We start from the raw sequence: 15,605 nt of genomic DNA, 5'->3' as shown, positions 1-15,605 counted from the left end.
GTTTCTTCTTGGAAGTTTGTTGGAGGTGGTGTCAGGAAAGAATAGTTGTAGTGACCTTTGGTGCCTGCTCAATTACTATAATCTCTGATACATCTGAAAGTATATTTGAATGATTTTCAAAATGTGGTTTAGTATGAAAAGACAAGCCTTTTAAGCTAAAGAACTTTTTATTCTCTCTTATATGACAGACATCCAGGTGGGTATAAGCCACCCAGTGTATGTGCTGGGAACTGATAAGTCAGTTTAACTGACAAGACAGTTGGCTTGAAAAAACAGCTCCACCACCCTGCCCAAAAAAAAACTGAGCCAGTGTACCCATACAGATGTTTGACAATGATAAGCACAAGTAGGAGGGATCCTTATTCTTCCCAATAAGAGCATCAGAAATATACTCCAGAAGTTACTTTTACTGTTAGAACAATTTTAAAGGCCTTTACATAGTTATCATAAAGAAAGGTGAACCCTCAAATATAAGTGCACACAAGTATATGAGAAAGAAGGGGGGAGGAAAAGCAGGCATACAAATGAATAGTGAACACAGTGGCATGACAAAACCCTGAGAAGAGTCCATGGGAGCTGAGGTTGCAGCTCAGTGTAGAGCACTTGCCTAGCACACGCAGGCCTGAGAAAGGAAGGGCGTGACACAGGAGAAGATACACCTTAGATCCAAACAGGGTCTCTGGGGCATGCTGGTGCAAGCATATTATAATCTTCTTAGGGAAAAGCATATGCTTAAGTCAAAAGCCCATGGTATATTCCTCATAGTCAGTTGACTATATTTATTTTGAGGTTAATGTGATACCGTAATCTATGTAATTCTTATCACTATGTGGATTCAGCCATTTTCAATCAATTATGTGTGAAGCACCATAAAATTTGAACTCTAGGTAAAATACAACAAATCCACAGATACAAGTGAATAGACTATAAGGCAGAAAGTATATAACGTAAAATTAAGCTGGTGTGGTGAGGATTTGGGAACTGCTATTTTATTTGGGTGGGCTTTTTTATTGTGGCAAAATCTGAACAGAAACTAGGATGAAGTAAAAATAAAAGTAAGTCATGTACTCTGGGAAGAGCAGACACTCAATAAATACAAAGGTCCAGATATGTGGGGGAGGGTTGGTATGTATGAATATTGGAAAGAAGGATAACTGAGAAAGGATGAGCATAGGTAGAGTGGTAAAAATGTGATCAGACAGCCTTAAAACCATGGTCAACAGTGCATTTTACACTGATAATGATGGAAAACTTAACAGAAATTCTGAACATGGAGCACTATACTCACCTTTGGGTTTAGAAAGAGTCACTCTGACTGCTCTGAAGATCAGTGATTGTAGAAACACAAGAATGAGAAAAGAGGCCACTGCTACTTATCAGGCATGAGAGGATGTTGATATACACAGAGCACGCCAAGAACTCATCAAACAGAGCTTATGTTCTAAAGGTAAAGCTGAGAGGATTGCTGATGGATAGATGTGTGAGAGAAAGAGGCAGGTCAAGCTTGACAAACAGGTTCTTGCAATTAGCTTTGGAGTGAAAATAAAGGTTCCATTTACTGGAATGGGGAATCCTAGGGGAAGAGTTTGAAAGATGGACTATTGAGTGCTAGGTCTTATAAAAAGGATAGGGCAGGGACTGAGATTAGAGATGTGAATTTGGAGATCAACAGCACTCTAACAGCCAAGATAATGGAATCAATTTCTAAGGGAGTGACTACTATTGGAGAAGAGGATAGAGAGCTGGGTCTTAGTGGGTAAATGGAGGGCAGAAAGAGGAGAAGAATCTGGCAAAGGAAAACAGAATGGTCAGACAGTGAAACAAAATGAGCATCAGAGTTTGCATTTCAGAAGCCAAGTGAAGAAACTTTTTTTTTTTCAAGAAAAAATGCTTAGTATTGATCAATGCTATTAAGACTATTTTAAACTGAGAACTGAGAACAGATGATTAGATTTGGCAGGTTGGAAGTCACTAGTACCCATGATGAAAGCAGTATTGGTGGCACAGTGGAGATAAAAATGTCCACTGCACTAGGTTCTGCAGGGAATGGGAACAGGAAGTATAGATAGGTGGCAAAGATTTCTGTGCTAGGAATGGAGATAGGGGATGCAGCTAGAGGAACAAATGGAACTGAAGAAGTCCCGCCCCCTCAACTTTTTGACATTTACAATTGGAGGAAAATAAACTTCCATATACCCACCCATCTAATACAAATAATTATTTATTGACATTCTGCCATTCTCTAAAGCTTTTTATTATGTGTGTGTGTGTGTGTGTGTGTGTGTGTGTATGTGATTGTGTGCCATTTCAGAGGACAACTTGAACAAGTCAGTTCTTTCCCTTCCCTGTGTAGGTTCTGGGGATCACAGTCAGCAGGCTGAGCATCTTGTTGGCCCCTATTCTGTCAATTTTGCTGTGCCTATCCTCATTAGTTACTCTTTTTGCTCAGATATTAAAAAACCAATCATATAATTCCACCTATTTACCACGTTCAGTGCTTCTAACACAGGACTTAAAAATAATGACATTTTTAAATATAAATAACTTATGTAAAACATTTTATGTAAATCATTACCACATCAAAAAGGCAATGACTATAATGATCGTTCTTTTAAAAAAGATTTTATTTTTATGTCTCTTTGTGTGTGAATATGAGTGCATCGCCTGCAGAGGCTGAAGAGGGTATCTCACTCTCTGGACCTGCAGTTACAGGAAGTTGTGAGCCATTTGATGTGTGTTGGAGCCTCTGGAAGAGCAGGAAGTTCTCTTAATTGCTGAGCCAACTCTCTAGTCCCTCTAATATTTGCACTATGTTCATTCTTTCTTGACTATTTAAACAATGCTTTTTAGTTGTGCTTTAGTTTAAAATAAGACCCAAAATCTAGCATTTGGGAGGTGAAGACAGGGCGATCAGGAGAAACTGATCACAGTTTCCCCTCCCTCTTGTCCTTCCAGTCCCCTCTTTTCACCTACTCCCTCCTCTTCCACTCCTCCTCCATTCAGAAAGGCGCAGGCCTCACATGGGCTTGAGCAAAGCATGGTGCATCAAGCTGAGGCAGGACTGAGCTCCTCCCCTAATCTTGATTAGAGTCAGGTTCGATTTCAGTTTTATGTACTGATACTTGATGTGGTTTAATGGTTATATCTCATCAGTAAGAACATGTCTGGTTGCCCTGCTTTAGTTACAAGTTTCAGATGTAGGTTCAGTTGCTATTTGTCTGACCCATCATGAGATTTATTATCCAACTGCTCACTTAATGAAGTTAGCAGCCTCATTTCATAGATTCATACTTTGAGATTCTAAAATGTTAGTTTCTGTAAAAATCCTGAAGTAAAATTTACATAGCACAAAATGCACACGTCATAATGTACTACTAGAGAGTTTTGATGATGTGCATCTATACAACCCAGAGTCCTACCAGAACAGTACCACCTGCTCAGAAACCTCCTCATCCACTTCGCATCCAGTCTCTGCTGCCATCCCACACTCTTCTTTGAACTTTCCAGCAAGTGCTCGCTCTGCTAGTATTCAGACTTCGTATATATGAAAGCATATGCCCTGTTTCATGCAAGGTTTCTTTTAGCCCCTTTCCTAGATCTAGCCAATTTCTTGTAATCAGGAAGGGAAGTCATTTCTTTTTATTACTGTATTCCATAGTATTAATCAACCCATTTTTCTACTCTCCTATGACTTGGCATTTTAAGCTGTTTCCTCCCTCCTCCCTTCACCCCCCCCCCGTGTGTGTGGGGGTATATACATGTGTGTGCAAATGCACATGCCTATAAACATGGAGGTCAGAGGAAGCATCAGGTGTCATGCTCTATCACTTTTCACCTTACACCTTTGAAAACAAGTTGCTCACTGAACCTGGAGCCAGACTGGACACCAACAAACCCCAGGGATCCTGCTGACTCCACTCCACCACCTTTCACTGAAGTTACAGGCCTGTGTGGCCATGCCCAGCCTTTATGGGTACTGGTATCTGAACCTGGGTCTTCATGCTTGTAGAACAAGTGCTCTTAGCCACTGAGCCACCTCTGCATTCCTCTTGTTTCCTTGCTATTTATTATGAATAAAGGTACTATGAACCATTTCCAGAAGATAGCATTTATATCTAGGCAACTTTCAAAGGTGACTTACAAGCATTTTATATTAAGAATTTATAGACTTTACTACATTTGATATGTTTCAATCAGTTGAATAATATTGGAATCAGAAAATCACCACCTGTAGTTTTCATGAACATAATTGATCCAGGTAAGACTCTCCAAGGTTGCTAACTAGTTGGGCAAAGTTTGAAGAGTGATAGGATATTCATATATTCTCAAAGTACCTCCCTACAACATACCTACTAGTTATAAAAAGGGGAATAGTAATATTTCAAGGGAGAAGCCTAGAAGAAACTGGTGCAGAGAATATTGCTAATAATGGGACTAGCATGGTCTCTGCTATGATGTACTGACAAGCCAGTGACACTGTCATGGTATCCTTGGCAAAGAGTACAATTAGATCTAATCGTGGAGAAATGCCCAAGAAACATTTTAGAAAGCAGCAGGCTTATATTCTTCAAAAAAGCCCTGGATTCAAGGGTTTCAATGAAACTAAAGAAATATCATAGATAAATGGGATCTTATTGTACCAGGATACTATTAGGGCAACTGATGAAATTTGTAAAGGAATGTCAAATACATAATGGTATTCTTTCAATGTAAATTTCCTGTTTTGATTACTGTACTACCCAATGTAGCTTTTTTTGTTAAGTCTAAAATTATATCCCAAACCCCCATCCTGTTTTTCAAAGGCACCTAAAATAACTTCTCCATGTGGTTATGCTTTCATTTTGTCGTGTAATGAAGCTCATTTAGTTTAATTAGATTTGGACAGTTTGGTGTTTCAATTACACAAAACATGCCTGTACTTCCAAACTCAAAACTGCCAGATGATAATACTCAGAGAGGTCTCGTTTTTGTCTTCTTTTACTACCCCTCAATATCTCCCTCCTCATTGGTAGGATATAAAAATAAGAAATAAAATGCATAAAAAATGCATTTCCTGTGATGTGCCCTGTATAAAGGAGGTTTCCTTTCTAACTGATTCTATTTTCTTAGGGAAATGAAAAGCATCTACCAGGTGAGAGTTGGGGAAGGAAATGGGGCTGAAGGTGTGAAACACTATTTTTAAAGGAGGATGAACCAGGGTAGTGGTTCTCCAGTTTTAGCATCAGCATCACAGATTGTTGGGCCTCATCCCCTGATTTCCTGGCTGTTGGGTCTTGATGAGATTTGGAGTATACATGTGTTACAAGCTTCTGATTTATTAATGCTAGTGGTCTGGAAGTCATCCATTGAGAATTCCTGGACTAAGGACATTTGGATTCACATTAAGAACTGCTGGCAGTCCAGGGGGCTACTTAAGGTTTTTTTTTGATAGCCAATCTGAAGCCAGAGCACTGTGTAGTATTGTGTCCTTATCTTCCCTGGGGAGGTTCAGGTTCAGGTCTGGGGGAGGGTGAGCTGAACTTCACTAGGGTTGGGTTTCACATAAAGAGGGTATGGTGATAAATAGAAAGTTTAGAATGAACAGGACAGGCTCACATACAGAACTAGAAGATAATACTCCAAGCTGATGGCAACCCTGCTGACTGACATTGAGGAGAAATGTGGCAAAATATGAGAACACTAAAGTTTAACAACACAATTTGAAATGGGATGGCCTAGGTGGGAGACAACAGTACAATACAGAGATAGTACTTGTATTTTAGGAGATGAAAAGCACTTTATGATTCTTTTAGTCATAAAAATTCCTGCAAGGATTTTAAAGAGTTATTTGCATGTTTGTCAAAGCAGTATTCAGAACTGCCAATAAGTGGAGATAATCTACATGCCCACCGAAAGATAAATGAATAAAAAAAAAATATAGTCAAACAATGGAATATACAGCCTTAGGTATGAAGGAAAGTATGTTATATGCCACAGCATAATATTGAGACTAGGAGGAGAGAACATTAGTGTATAGTGGTTTAGAGTTTTAATTTTACAGCATGAAAATGTTATGTGTTGTATGCTGATTTAAGTACACTTGGCACCAGCAAAAGATACACTCAAAACTGGTTACTTGATAAATTCAGTGGTATGCGCTACTTACCACAGTAAGGGAAAAAAAAAAAAAAAAAAAGACTGACAGACAGACAGTAAGCCTCTTTTTTTCTCAGAGATTCTCAGGGGAAGTAAGAATTGTCAAACATTTTATTCTAGCAATGTAAAAAATATTGTCTTGTGTATTAGAATCTTAACAAACTAAAAGCTCTGGAGAATATGATATTTAGAAGAATATAACCAGAAATACTTAGGGTGATAGAAGCTCAATGAGTTAAATAATATTTAAACAAAGTACAGAATAGCAAGTATGTTCTAAACTACGACCAAAAGGGGAAATGACACACAAGTGCAGGACAGCAGTTACACAGATGAATTGATGGTGGTTAAATAGTGGACTGGGACCAGAACGGAAGCAGCAGAGTCTCGTCAGATTTTCCTTGAAATAGGAGAGCCTGCTCCGGTTTACTTGGGTAAGCTTATTGTTGTGATGAGGTGAGACTAGTACTACAAATCTCACCTCATCCTCAATTTTTAAGGTTGTTTTAGAAAATCAATCTAGGGTCTTAAAGGAAGATATGAAAGTATAGTTATAAAACTAACATAGAAACCAAATAAAATGGCAGCAAAACGGGAGAAAAATAAGTGATCACTAATGTTAGTATAATTCAGGGCACAAAGACCATTTCATGGCAGTAGCAACTTCTAAAACAAACTGAGAAGAAACAGAAATTCAGGGCTTGTATTCTAAAATCCACACAGCAGACCACTCATCATTTCTCAGGAAAGGGGAGCCTGCTCGTTTCTGCTTGTATTTGATAGCTTGTTGGCTATTTTAGAGGACAACCAAAGCACTCCGTAGTTTAAGCTAGAAGGGACACATACAGAAGATCTAATTTCCTAAAGTTCAGCTTCAAGCTGTTGCTCACAGTGGGGGTCTTTTCATAGCTTCAAAAGGAGCCCAAAGGCTGTCACACTGAAAAAAGAAAGAAAAGGGGAAAAACAACTGTACCACATGTGGATATAAAGAAGAGAACTCTAGCCAATTGCACCATCACCGGATGGAAGAGCTCAGCTCTCACAACCTGGTCTAGGGAGCTTTGGGTTTAGTCCTTTTACTTCAAGAACGCCTCCACTGTAAGTATTCTCTGATATTTTTAAACTACATACACAAGCCTTTGTTTTTGTTAAAACTTGACTATGTGAACATTCAAAGTGAAGCTCAATGTATGCTGACAATGCTACTTTGATATTAGCAAATCTTTACTTTTTAGAGCCACTGAGTAAATTGCTTGGACAATACCTCTGCTTGGTTTTCAAAGGAGGGTCTGTCTTTTTGGATGGGGTATTTAATAACAATACAGTCACATCATTTATGTGACATTGTTTAGTGTCATAATGATTTGCATATGTACTTAAAGCTACTATAAGTTATTTTCAGATACTATAAACTTAATTGTAATGTACTACAAACTATGTATCTGATCTCTTGACTTCACTAAACTATATTGTCTCCCTATCTTAAATATCTTTTGTTAACTTATTACTATCTTATGGAACTTACCAGACCAATTAAATTTTATATGTTATGTTTAGGAAATAAATACAGGGAATACTCAAGAAAAGAAACCACAATATATTTTTAAAAGAATTAATTCAAACAACTAAAATTAAAAGTGGACAGTTAAGTTTATAACAAAACTAAATATACTACTAATATTATTTCCCAAGTAACATGCTTTCAATTGTTCCATATGCAGCAATTACTGCAACTTTTGAAGCATGACCTAAATGGATTCAGTCTATTATCAGTAAATAATCAAATGGGTATGTATTTCAACATGTGATGTTGATAGAAACAACACCCAAGTTGTATTTTAAAAGCTATTTTCGTTTTTGTTTGCTTGTTTGAGACAGGGTTTCTCAGTAGCTAGGGAGCCAGTCCTGGAACTTGCTTTGTAGACCAGGCTGGCCTTGAACTCACAGAGATCTGCCTGCCTCTACCTCCTGAGTGCTGGTATTAAAGGCGCGTGCTACCACCGCCTGATAAAAGCTATTTTCTTGGTTGCAGCCACTGAAGAAAAACTGGGAGGGTAGAATGGTGGCTCTGTGTGTGTGTGTGTGTGTGTGTGTGTGTGTGTGCGTGTGCGAAAAGTGCTCACACAGGATTGCAAACATAAGAACAAGATTTGTTGAGTGACAAACAGTACCTGCTATTCAAAACTGAATATGTCAGGTCCACTATGTGAACAGAATATATTCATTATTTTTTCGTCTTCTCTGGCAAATGCTTAACACATCAAATAAGTAGCCTTTGAAATATGAATAAATATCCCTACTTCTTAATTAATTCTAACTAATTCTTAATTCTAATTAGTAAAAGCCAGGTGGGGTAGCTCACACCTTTAATCCCAGTTCTCGGGAGGCAGAGGCAGGTGGATCTCTGAGTTCGAGGCCAGCCTGAGCTATACAGTTAGTTCCAAGGCAGCCAGGGCTACAATAATGATGATGATGAGTGAATGATACCAACATTTCAGTTGATGCATAGCTAACTTATTTACTTTCTTACTTTTGCAGTATTGGAGATTGAACTCCAAGGGCTTTGCACTTGATCTATCATTTAGATATGCTCCTGGCCCCCTTTCAACTGTTCTTTTCAGGTAGGGTCTCACTAAGTTAGATAGCATTGCTGTGAACTTGTGATTCTCCTAACTCAGACTCTCAAGGAGCTGTGATTACAGATACACATGAGCCATCAAGCCCAGCTCCCAACTTTAAAGGTAACAGAAATTAGTTACCAAGTTTGAGACAGGATATAATTTGTGAATTGGTTGTTAGTCACTGGATGCTGGGCTATCTGTTATCTGGTATGACATGCCATGTGCCTGTGGTTGTTGAATACACTGCTTTAGTCTCCTTAAACTTGACACTAACTCAGTTCAAAAGGCGTATTAGTACTTTTGTCCAACCACTATTCATTACTGATTAATTATATTCGCATATTACAGGACATGTTCTCTGTTCTAATATCTTCCTAGAAACAACTTGATTATTGCTGTTTGACCTAGAAATAAGTCTGAAAATTCTGATCAAAAATTTGATTCTGTGAAGTCTTTCTACATTTATTTACATACTGTTATAGACCTAGCAAATGTAAAGATTAATAGCTCTTCCAAAGGAACAAAGCTAGGTGGTACAATCTTGTCCTAAAACAACCAAGGTAGATAGTGGTAAAGGAATCATGTCAAACTACTATTGACTGATAGAATTCAGCATTAATATGGAAATGGTGATCAGCTATGACAGGAGTGAAGTTCACTGAGGAGGTTCAGAGGTTTTCAGAGTCAGAGCAGAGTCCCAACTTGGGTACTGCCACTTAGGAGCTTAGAGGTCATGGTGTAAAGAGCCTATTTATGTCTCTTTTTGGTCCTGATGCACTATTATAAAGTCTATATAAAAGGATTTATATCAAGTGTTCAAACAGTATCTGGATCACAGCAACTGCTAAATAATGATTAGTTAATAATTTGACCATTTAGCTCAATTCAATTTTGACTCTACACTCTGAACACCTCCCAGGAACTTTTAAAAGAAACCAGTGTAAGCAGCTCGTTCCAGATAAACTATACAGGGTCTCTGGGAAGAAGCCAGACATGGGTATCTTTAAAAAGCCTTCAAGGGATGCTCATCCACAGATTGGAGTACCACTGACAATCCCTTCTACAGAGTGCTGCTGCAGCTTTGAATTTCTGGCGCTAAGACTGCTAGTACCTTCCAAGCTAGATTGCTTCATCTTACAAAAGCATTTACTCACAAAGAGGCAATATCTGTCTCTGTACTTTCTATCACTGGCCCTTGTTTTGCTCCCTGGAGACATGAATAAGAAGGAGAGACCCTATTCTCCATGGCCTTGCAAAACACACTCATCTCTAGGTTAATTGCTTAGTTTTAGGTTACTTCAACTTATCTCTACAACATAATTTGAATTCCATTTCTCCCTGTTTGGTATATGGTCTTTCTTAAGAACACCACAAAGGATGATAAAAAAAAATGATATTGCAAGGGAGACTATCAGTCTGGGACAGGATCCAGGTCAACAGTAACAAGTTTCATTTAAAACACTACAGACTTATGAGTTAAACCAAAGATGGGGCTTTATCTATCTATCTATCTATCTATCTATCTATCTATCTATCTATCTATCTATCTATCTATCTATCTACCTACCTACCTACCTACCTCCCTCCATGGCTGTATTATATTGGGTTTCTGTGAATGCAGCTGAAGCTTCCAGTACTTGTACTTTTAATACTTTACATCTACTCTTCCCAAATTCTCTCTTTCATTCACTAATATTTATTGTTCTAAGCATCAGGACACAGAGGCAAACAAAACAGACTTGGTTCTTAATCCTAATGGGGGTTTAAAATATGCCAGGAAGAAAAACTACTTAGGGATCCCTATTCTAAGTCACTTCAGCTTCCTGAGCTGTCAGACATAGCACCCAAGTCTCAGCATCCTTTTACCTATGGATAGGAAGCTTTTACCTGAGCATCTGAGAGCTTCCTTTATAACCACACAATACAGGTTTCTTGCCATCTTACTAGCATGGCATGTTGCATTATCAGCAGCTTACTACCCTTCCTAGATTGTCTCTTCATTTTAAGATGTCAGATCACAAGAACCATTCCTGCATGTTCCTACAAACATTGTGAAATCTGTCTTCCTGCATCTCAGACACAGCACAGCCAAGCCTCAGTTCTTCCTTCATTCCTTCCTCCCAGTCCTTCTCCCTTTTTCCCCTCCATGGTCCTAAATTGTGGAGACAGTTATCAAGAAGGCTTAACAGAACTTCCTCCTCACCAGCCACTTCCTCTTCCTTGGAACCAACTCCTTCGCTCTGTCAAAATTTAAAGCTGAATGCTACTTTCTATTAAAAGCCTGTACTTAATTAACCAAAACATAGTTTTAGGAGAGGCTATATTCTTCCAAATATTTTTCTCTATATAGAGCATCAAATCAAGAAACTAATTACCCAAAGACAAATGTTGCATGTTTCTTCTCATACACAGAATCTAGATATAAAAATACAGTATGTAGAAGACATAAAGTCACGAGGGAGATAAAGTGGGAACAGAATGTGTCTAAGGGGGGGGGGAGAAAATAATAATGAGGTGGAGAAAAGATGATACTGCATATTTTCATAAATGTAGATTATAGAGTTAAATATCTGTCTATTCATCAATCCATATGATATCAAAGCAGAGCAGAACTACTGGGGGAGGGAAGCAGGGGGACAGGAGCAAGGACAAGGGAATGGTGGTGGTGAATATGAGCAAAGTACGATGGCACACATAAAAAAATTATATTTAGTGAAATACATTTTGTAGACTGACTAAAAATGCCTAATTTAAAAGGAAGCAAAAATTAAAAACAATTATTGCAGTGAGATGTGGCTCAGAATATTTGCCTAGTATGTGTAAAGTTCTAGGTTCACTCCTTAGCACCATAAAACAATGACAAGAAGAAATTAATTTTCATAATTAAGATCTACTCTTTATAGCTGCACAGTGGTGCTATGTGCATTTAATCCTGGTACTTGGGAGGCAGAGGCAAGTAGATCTCTTAGTTTGAGACCAATCTAGTCTAGAGTTCTAGGACAGCGAGGGATACACAGAGAAACCCTATCTTGATAAAACAAAAACAAAAATCTAGGTTCTTCATGATCAAACTAAATATCTCGCAGCCATATAAGTACTGCTTGGATATTAAGGGCAATACAACAACATCGGATATTAACAATATTAATGTAGAGACCATACGCTCAGTAAACATTTTTAGAGGAGTGTGTATTTAAACCCTAAATGTAGTAATAAAGAGTAGATTGGTGTGTTTTGTTGTTTTATTTTGTTCTAAAAGTGTGTGTGTGTGTGTGTGTGTGTGTGTGTGTGTGTGTGTGAGAGAGAGAGAGAGAGAGAGAGAGAGAGAGAGAGAGAGAGAGAGAGAGACATGAATGTGCCACCACATACATCTGGAGGTCAGAGAACAACTTGTGGAGTCTATTTTCCCCTTCTACCATGCAGGTATTATTGGAGATCAGATTCAGGTAATCAGGCTTGGCAGAACAAACTTTACCCTACTGAGCCATCTCATCTGCTCTCTGCTACCATGAAAGGGTTTTATGGAAAAACAGGGCCATTACTTACTATATGAAAGGAATGTGAGGAGACATGCTTGAATTATCCTTACATACGTAATAGGTCCCAACAGTCAATGCCTGAGAATTGTTCAATAACAAGTAGTTCTGGGACCAAGTAGAATTGACATACTTAGAAGGTTCTGGTAACAATCACAAATGATATAATTCAGAGCATAATTAACGTTTAGTTAGTTAACCTCTCATAACCTTGGACTCCATGTACTATTTCCCATCTATATTACTGCCTTCCGTCTATATTACTGCCTCATGCTTCAAGGGTGGGAGTGGTATGTTGGCTGCTATCTGATCTTGTATTATATGACCACTGTATTCTCCTGTGAAGTGCTACAAGAATCTATGAACTGAGGCAGGTCCTGGCCTTGGTCTGTTTTGATAAGTGTATATTTCTATAGATAAGTAATTTTAATACTCCTGTCTTGGTTTTAGGTGAAGGAAGAAATTTGGGATCCTCTTTTCTAGTCTCTCCGTGAAAACAGAGATGACTACAGCTTATCCAATACATACCATGTGGCAATGTATATCAAAATGAATGGATGCCAACTATAAGGGGAAGAGGAAGGACAGGAAACATTTCTGAAGCTGGGTAGGGTCAGCAGGGGACTCAGCTCACCCATGAGACAACAAGCACCTTTAGGGTAAATTTATATTCATCCTTGAAAAATATGAGCTGCTATTTCTTTTTAATGTCTCTATTCCCATAACAATATTGCTAAGAAATGATGCTCATGTGGTTCAATTATTTATTTTAATATAAAAATGAAACAAACTTCGTACATATGCCATAGCAACAGAAAAGGTTAGAGATCCTGCTGTATTTACTGCTGTTTTGTGATGCAACAATGCAACTGCAACTACACATTGTGTAGGTAGCCAAATGGTCCCAGATGAAACCCTTATTTATGCTTTACGTTAAAGCATCTGCTATTATCACAGCAAATGACTCAATATTTGCATTCTATTGTAGGAAAACATGAAAAAATAAAGAAGTACACACAAAGAGCATGTCATTTAATACTCTGTTCTGATAGCTACAGAAGACACTGAAAAGTCACACTGTAACAATGACGACTACTTCAGTTGACAGCTGGCCTTGCTCCTCCTTTGGAATGCACTTTATACGCAACTACAGTGATGAATCCTCACAAAATTTCTCTGCAGTGCCAAATGATACTAGCTGTCCAATGGATGAAAAATTACTATCTACAGTGTTAACAACCTTCTACTCTGTTATTTTCATCGTGGGACTGGTTGGGAACATCATTGCCCTCTATGTATTTCTGGGCATCCACCGCAAAAGAAATTCCATTCAAATTTATCTACTTAATGTGGCCATTGCAGACCTTCTACTCATCTTCTGCCTCCCTTTCCGCATAATGTATCACATCAACCAAAATAAGTGGACATTAGGTGTGATTCTTTGCAAGGTTGTGGGGACACTATTTTACATGAACATGTACATTAGTATTATTTTGCTTGGGTTTATCAGTTTGGATCGCTATGTAAAAATTAACCGGTCTATACAACAAAGGAGGGCAATAACCACCAAGCAAAGTATATATGTTTGTTGTATAGTATGGACAGTTGCTCTTGCTGGATTTTTAACTATGATCATTTTGACACTGAGGAAGGGAGGGCATAATTCCACAATGTGTTTCCATTACAGAGATAGGCATAATGCAAAGGGAGAAGCAATTTTTAACTATGTTCTTGTGGTAATGTTCTGGCTTATTTTCCTGCTGATAATCCTCTCGTATATTAAGATTGGCAAGAATCTACTAAGGATTTCTAAAAGGAGGTCAAAGTTTCCTAATTCTGGTAAATATGCAACAACAGCTCGGAACTCCTTTATTGTACTGATCATTTTTACTATATGTTTTGTGCCTTATCATGCCTTTCGATTCATCTACATTTCTTCACAGCTAAATGTGTCTTCTTGCTACTGGAAGGAAATTGTTCATAAAACCAACGAGATCATGCTGGTTCTCTCCGCTTTCAACAGCTGCTTAGATCCAGTCATGTATTTCCTGATGTCCAGTAATATTCGCAAAATCATGTGTCAACTTCTTTTTAGAAGATTTCAAAGTGAAGCAAGCAGAAGTGAAAGTACTTCAGAATTTAAGCCAGGATATTCCTTGCATGATCTATCTGTGGCAGCCAAAACGCAGTACAATACTAAGGGTAGTTAAGGCAAATGTGCTAAAAAAAAAAAAAAAAACCCAAAACCCAAAAGCCAAAAAACAAGCAAGCAAGCAAACAAACAAACAAAAAACGACATAAACCGGCTTCTTCATTCCTTGAAGTTGGTAAAATTATGGAACAAAGCCCTAGCATATCCAAAACCCAGATCTTTAGACGTGATCTTCCACTTGTTTAACTGTAAAATAGTTCAAGGCAAAGAAAAGCTTACATTTATCCCTAGATTTTAGAACTGTATGTAGAATATTGTTAACACTTTTAACATCAGTTATAAAGTTAAGTGAAATTCATGAATTTAACAACAAAATGAATGAAGTGTCATAGTTTTTCAAGTCACTAAAGAGCTACTAAAATTAGGCACTTGATACTAATTTTAAATATGTTTAACAATAAAGCAACTTGGGGACTGTGTTGAAATGTCAGAAAACATGTTTGTTACTTCAAAGTGTTTATCACTTGCACCTGTATGCATTTATGCCCAAATCTCTGCTAACAAATGAATTAATAAAATTCTAATAAAGTGAGACCACCCACTATCACTGCTTAGATAAAAATGGGAAGAATTTAAATACGAAATATATAAGCTAAGAATTTGATAACCTGGCAAAGGGACTGACTTAAGGCAGATTCCTAAATGATTCATCCACCTAACACTCTGATAGAGAAAGAGGGTGCGCATGCAATGACATGGCCCAGGAAGTCCACTGCCAGGTACAGCTCTTACAGAAGCATGCAAATTCATACAGAAGAATATATGTACAATGACGCTCAGTTGTCTTGACTGGGAACAATTAAGGATGTACCAGGAAAAGCATGAAGAAGCAAAATGGTTTATTTATCACATGAAGTACCTTTAACACTTCAATGCAATAAATACACACACACATGCATCAAACATGGGGATGTCTCAGAAATTGAGTGGGCTGGAAAAATGTTAGGACCCTGGCTGCTCTTCCAGAATACCTGGGTTGGATTCCTAGCATCCACATGGTGGCTCACAATCATCTGAAACTCCAGTTTCTGGTGATCCAAACCCTCTTCTGGGGCAATATGCAAATGTGGTACACAGACATACATGCAGGCGAAGTACTCA

General features: G+C 38.1%; 2 protein-coding genes across 16 annotated transcripts in view; one reads left to right on the top strand and one right to left on the bottom strand.

Moving 5' to 3' along the window:
- The window catches only part of Cask (calcium/calmodulin dependent serine protein kinase), a 309,975-nt gene that overhangs the window by 105,678 nt on the left and 188,692 nt on the right, over positions 1 to 15,605 (bottom strand). The window lies entirely within an intron of this gene.
- Positions 6,432 to 15,036, top strand: Gpr34 (G protein-coupled receptor 34). 3 transcript variants are annotated; one of them, XR_007834158.1, is made up of 3 exons: positions 6,432 to 6,569; positions 7,045 to 7,233; positions 7,857 to 7,913. XR_007834158.1 is itself a non-coding variant. In XM_051179182.1 (3 exons), the coding sequence occupies exon 3, from the start codon at positions 13,378 to 13,380 to the stop codon at positions 14,500 to 14,502; it is 1,125 nt and encodes a 374-aa protein (XP_051035139.1). In that variant the 5' UTR covers positions 6,437 to 6,569; positions 7,045 to 7,233; positions 13,281 to 13,377; the 3' UTR covers positions 14,503 to 15,036. The 3 variants fall into 3 exon arrangements, 2 of the variants coding, with proteins under 2 accessions (XP_051035139.1, XP_051035140.1); XM_051179182.1 differs by lacking the exon at positions 7,857 to 7,913 and adding an exon at positions 13,281 to 15,036 and having other exon boundaries at positions 6,437 to 6,569; XM_051179183.1 differs by lacking the exons at positions 6,432 to 6,569; positions 7,045 to 7,233; positions 7,857 to 7,913 and adding exons at positions 12,754 to 12,951; positions 13,281 to 15,036.

The sequence above is a fragment of the Phodopus roborovskii genome, unplaced genomic scaffold (assembly GCF_943737965.1).
Source record: "Phodopus roborovskii unplaced genomic scaffold, PHOROB, whole genome shotgun sequence".
NCBI classification, from domain to species: domain Eukaryota; kingdom Metazoa; phylum Chordata; class Mammalia; order Rodentia; family Cricetidae; genus Phodopus; species Phodopus roborovskii.
The sequence above is the reverse complement of the archived record's forward strand: the minus strand, read 5'-3'. Positions and strand labels throughout refer to the sequence as shown.

Coding starts and splice junctions, on each gene's coding strand:
- Gpr34 (XM_051179182.1), top strand. CDS start 13,378: ATGACGACTACTTCAGTTGACAGCTGGCCTTGCTCCTCCTTTGGAATG.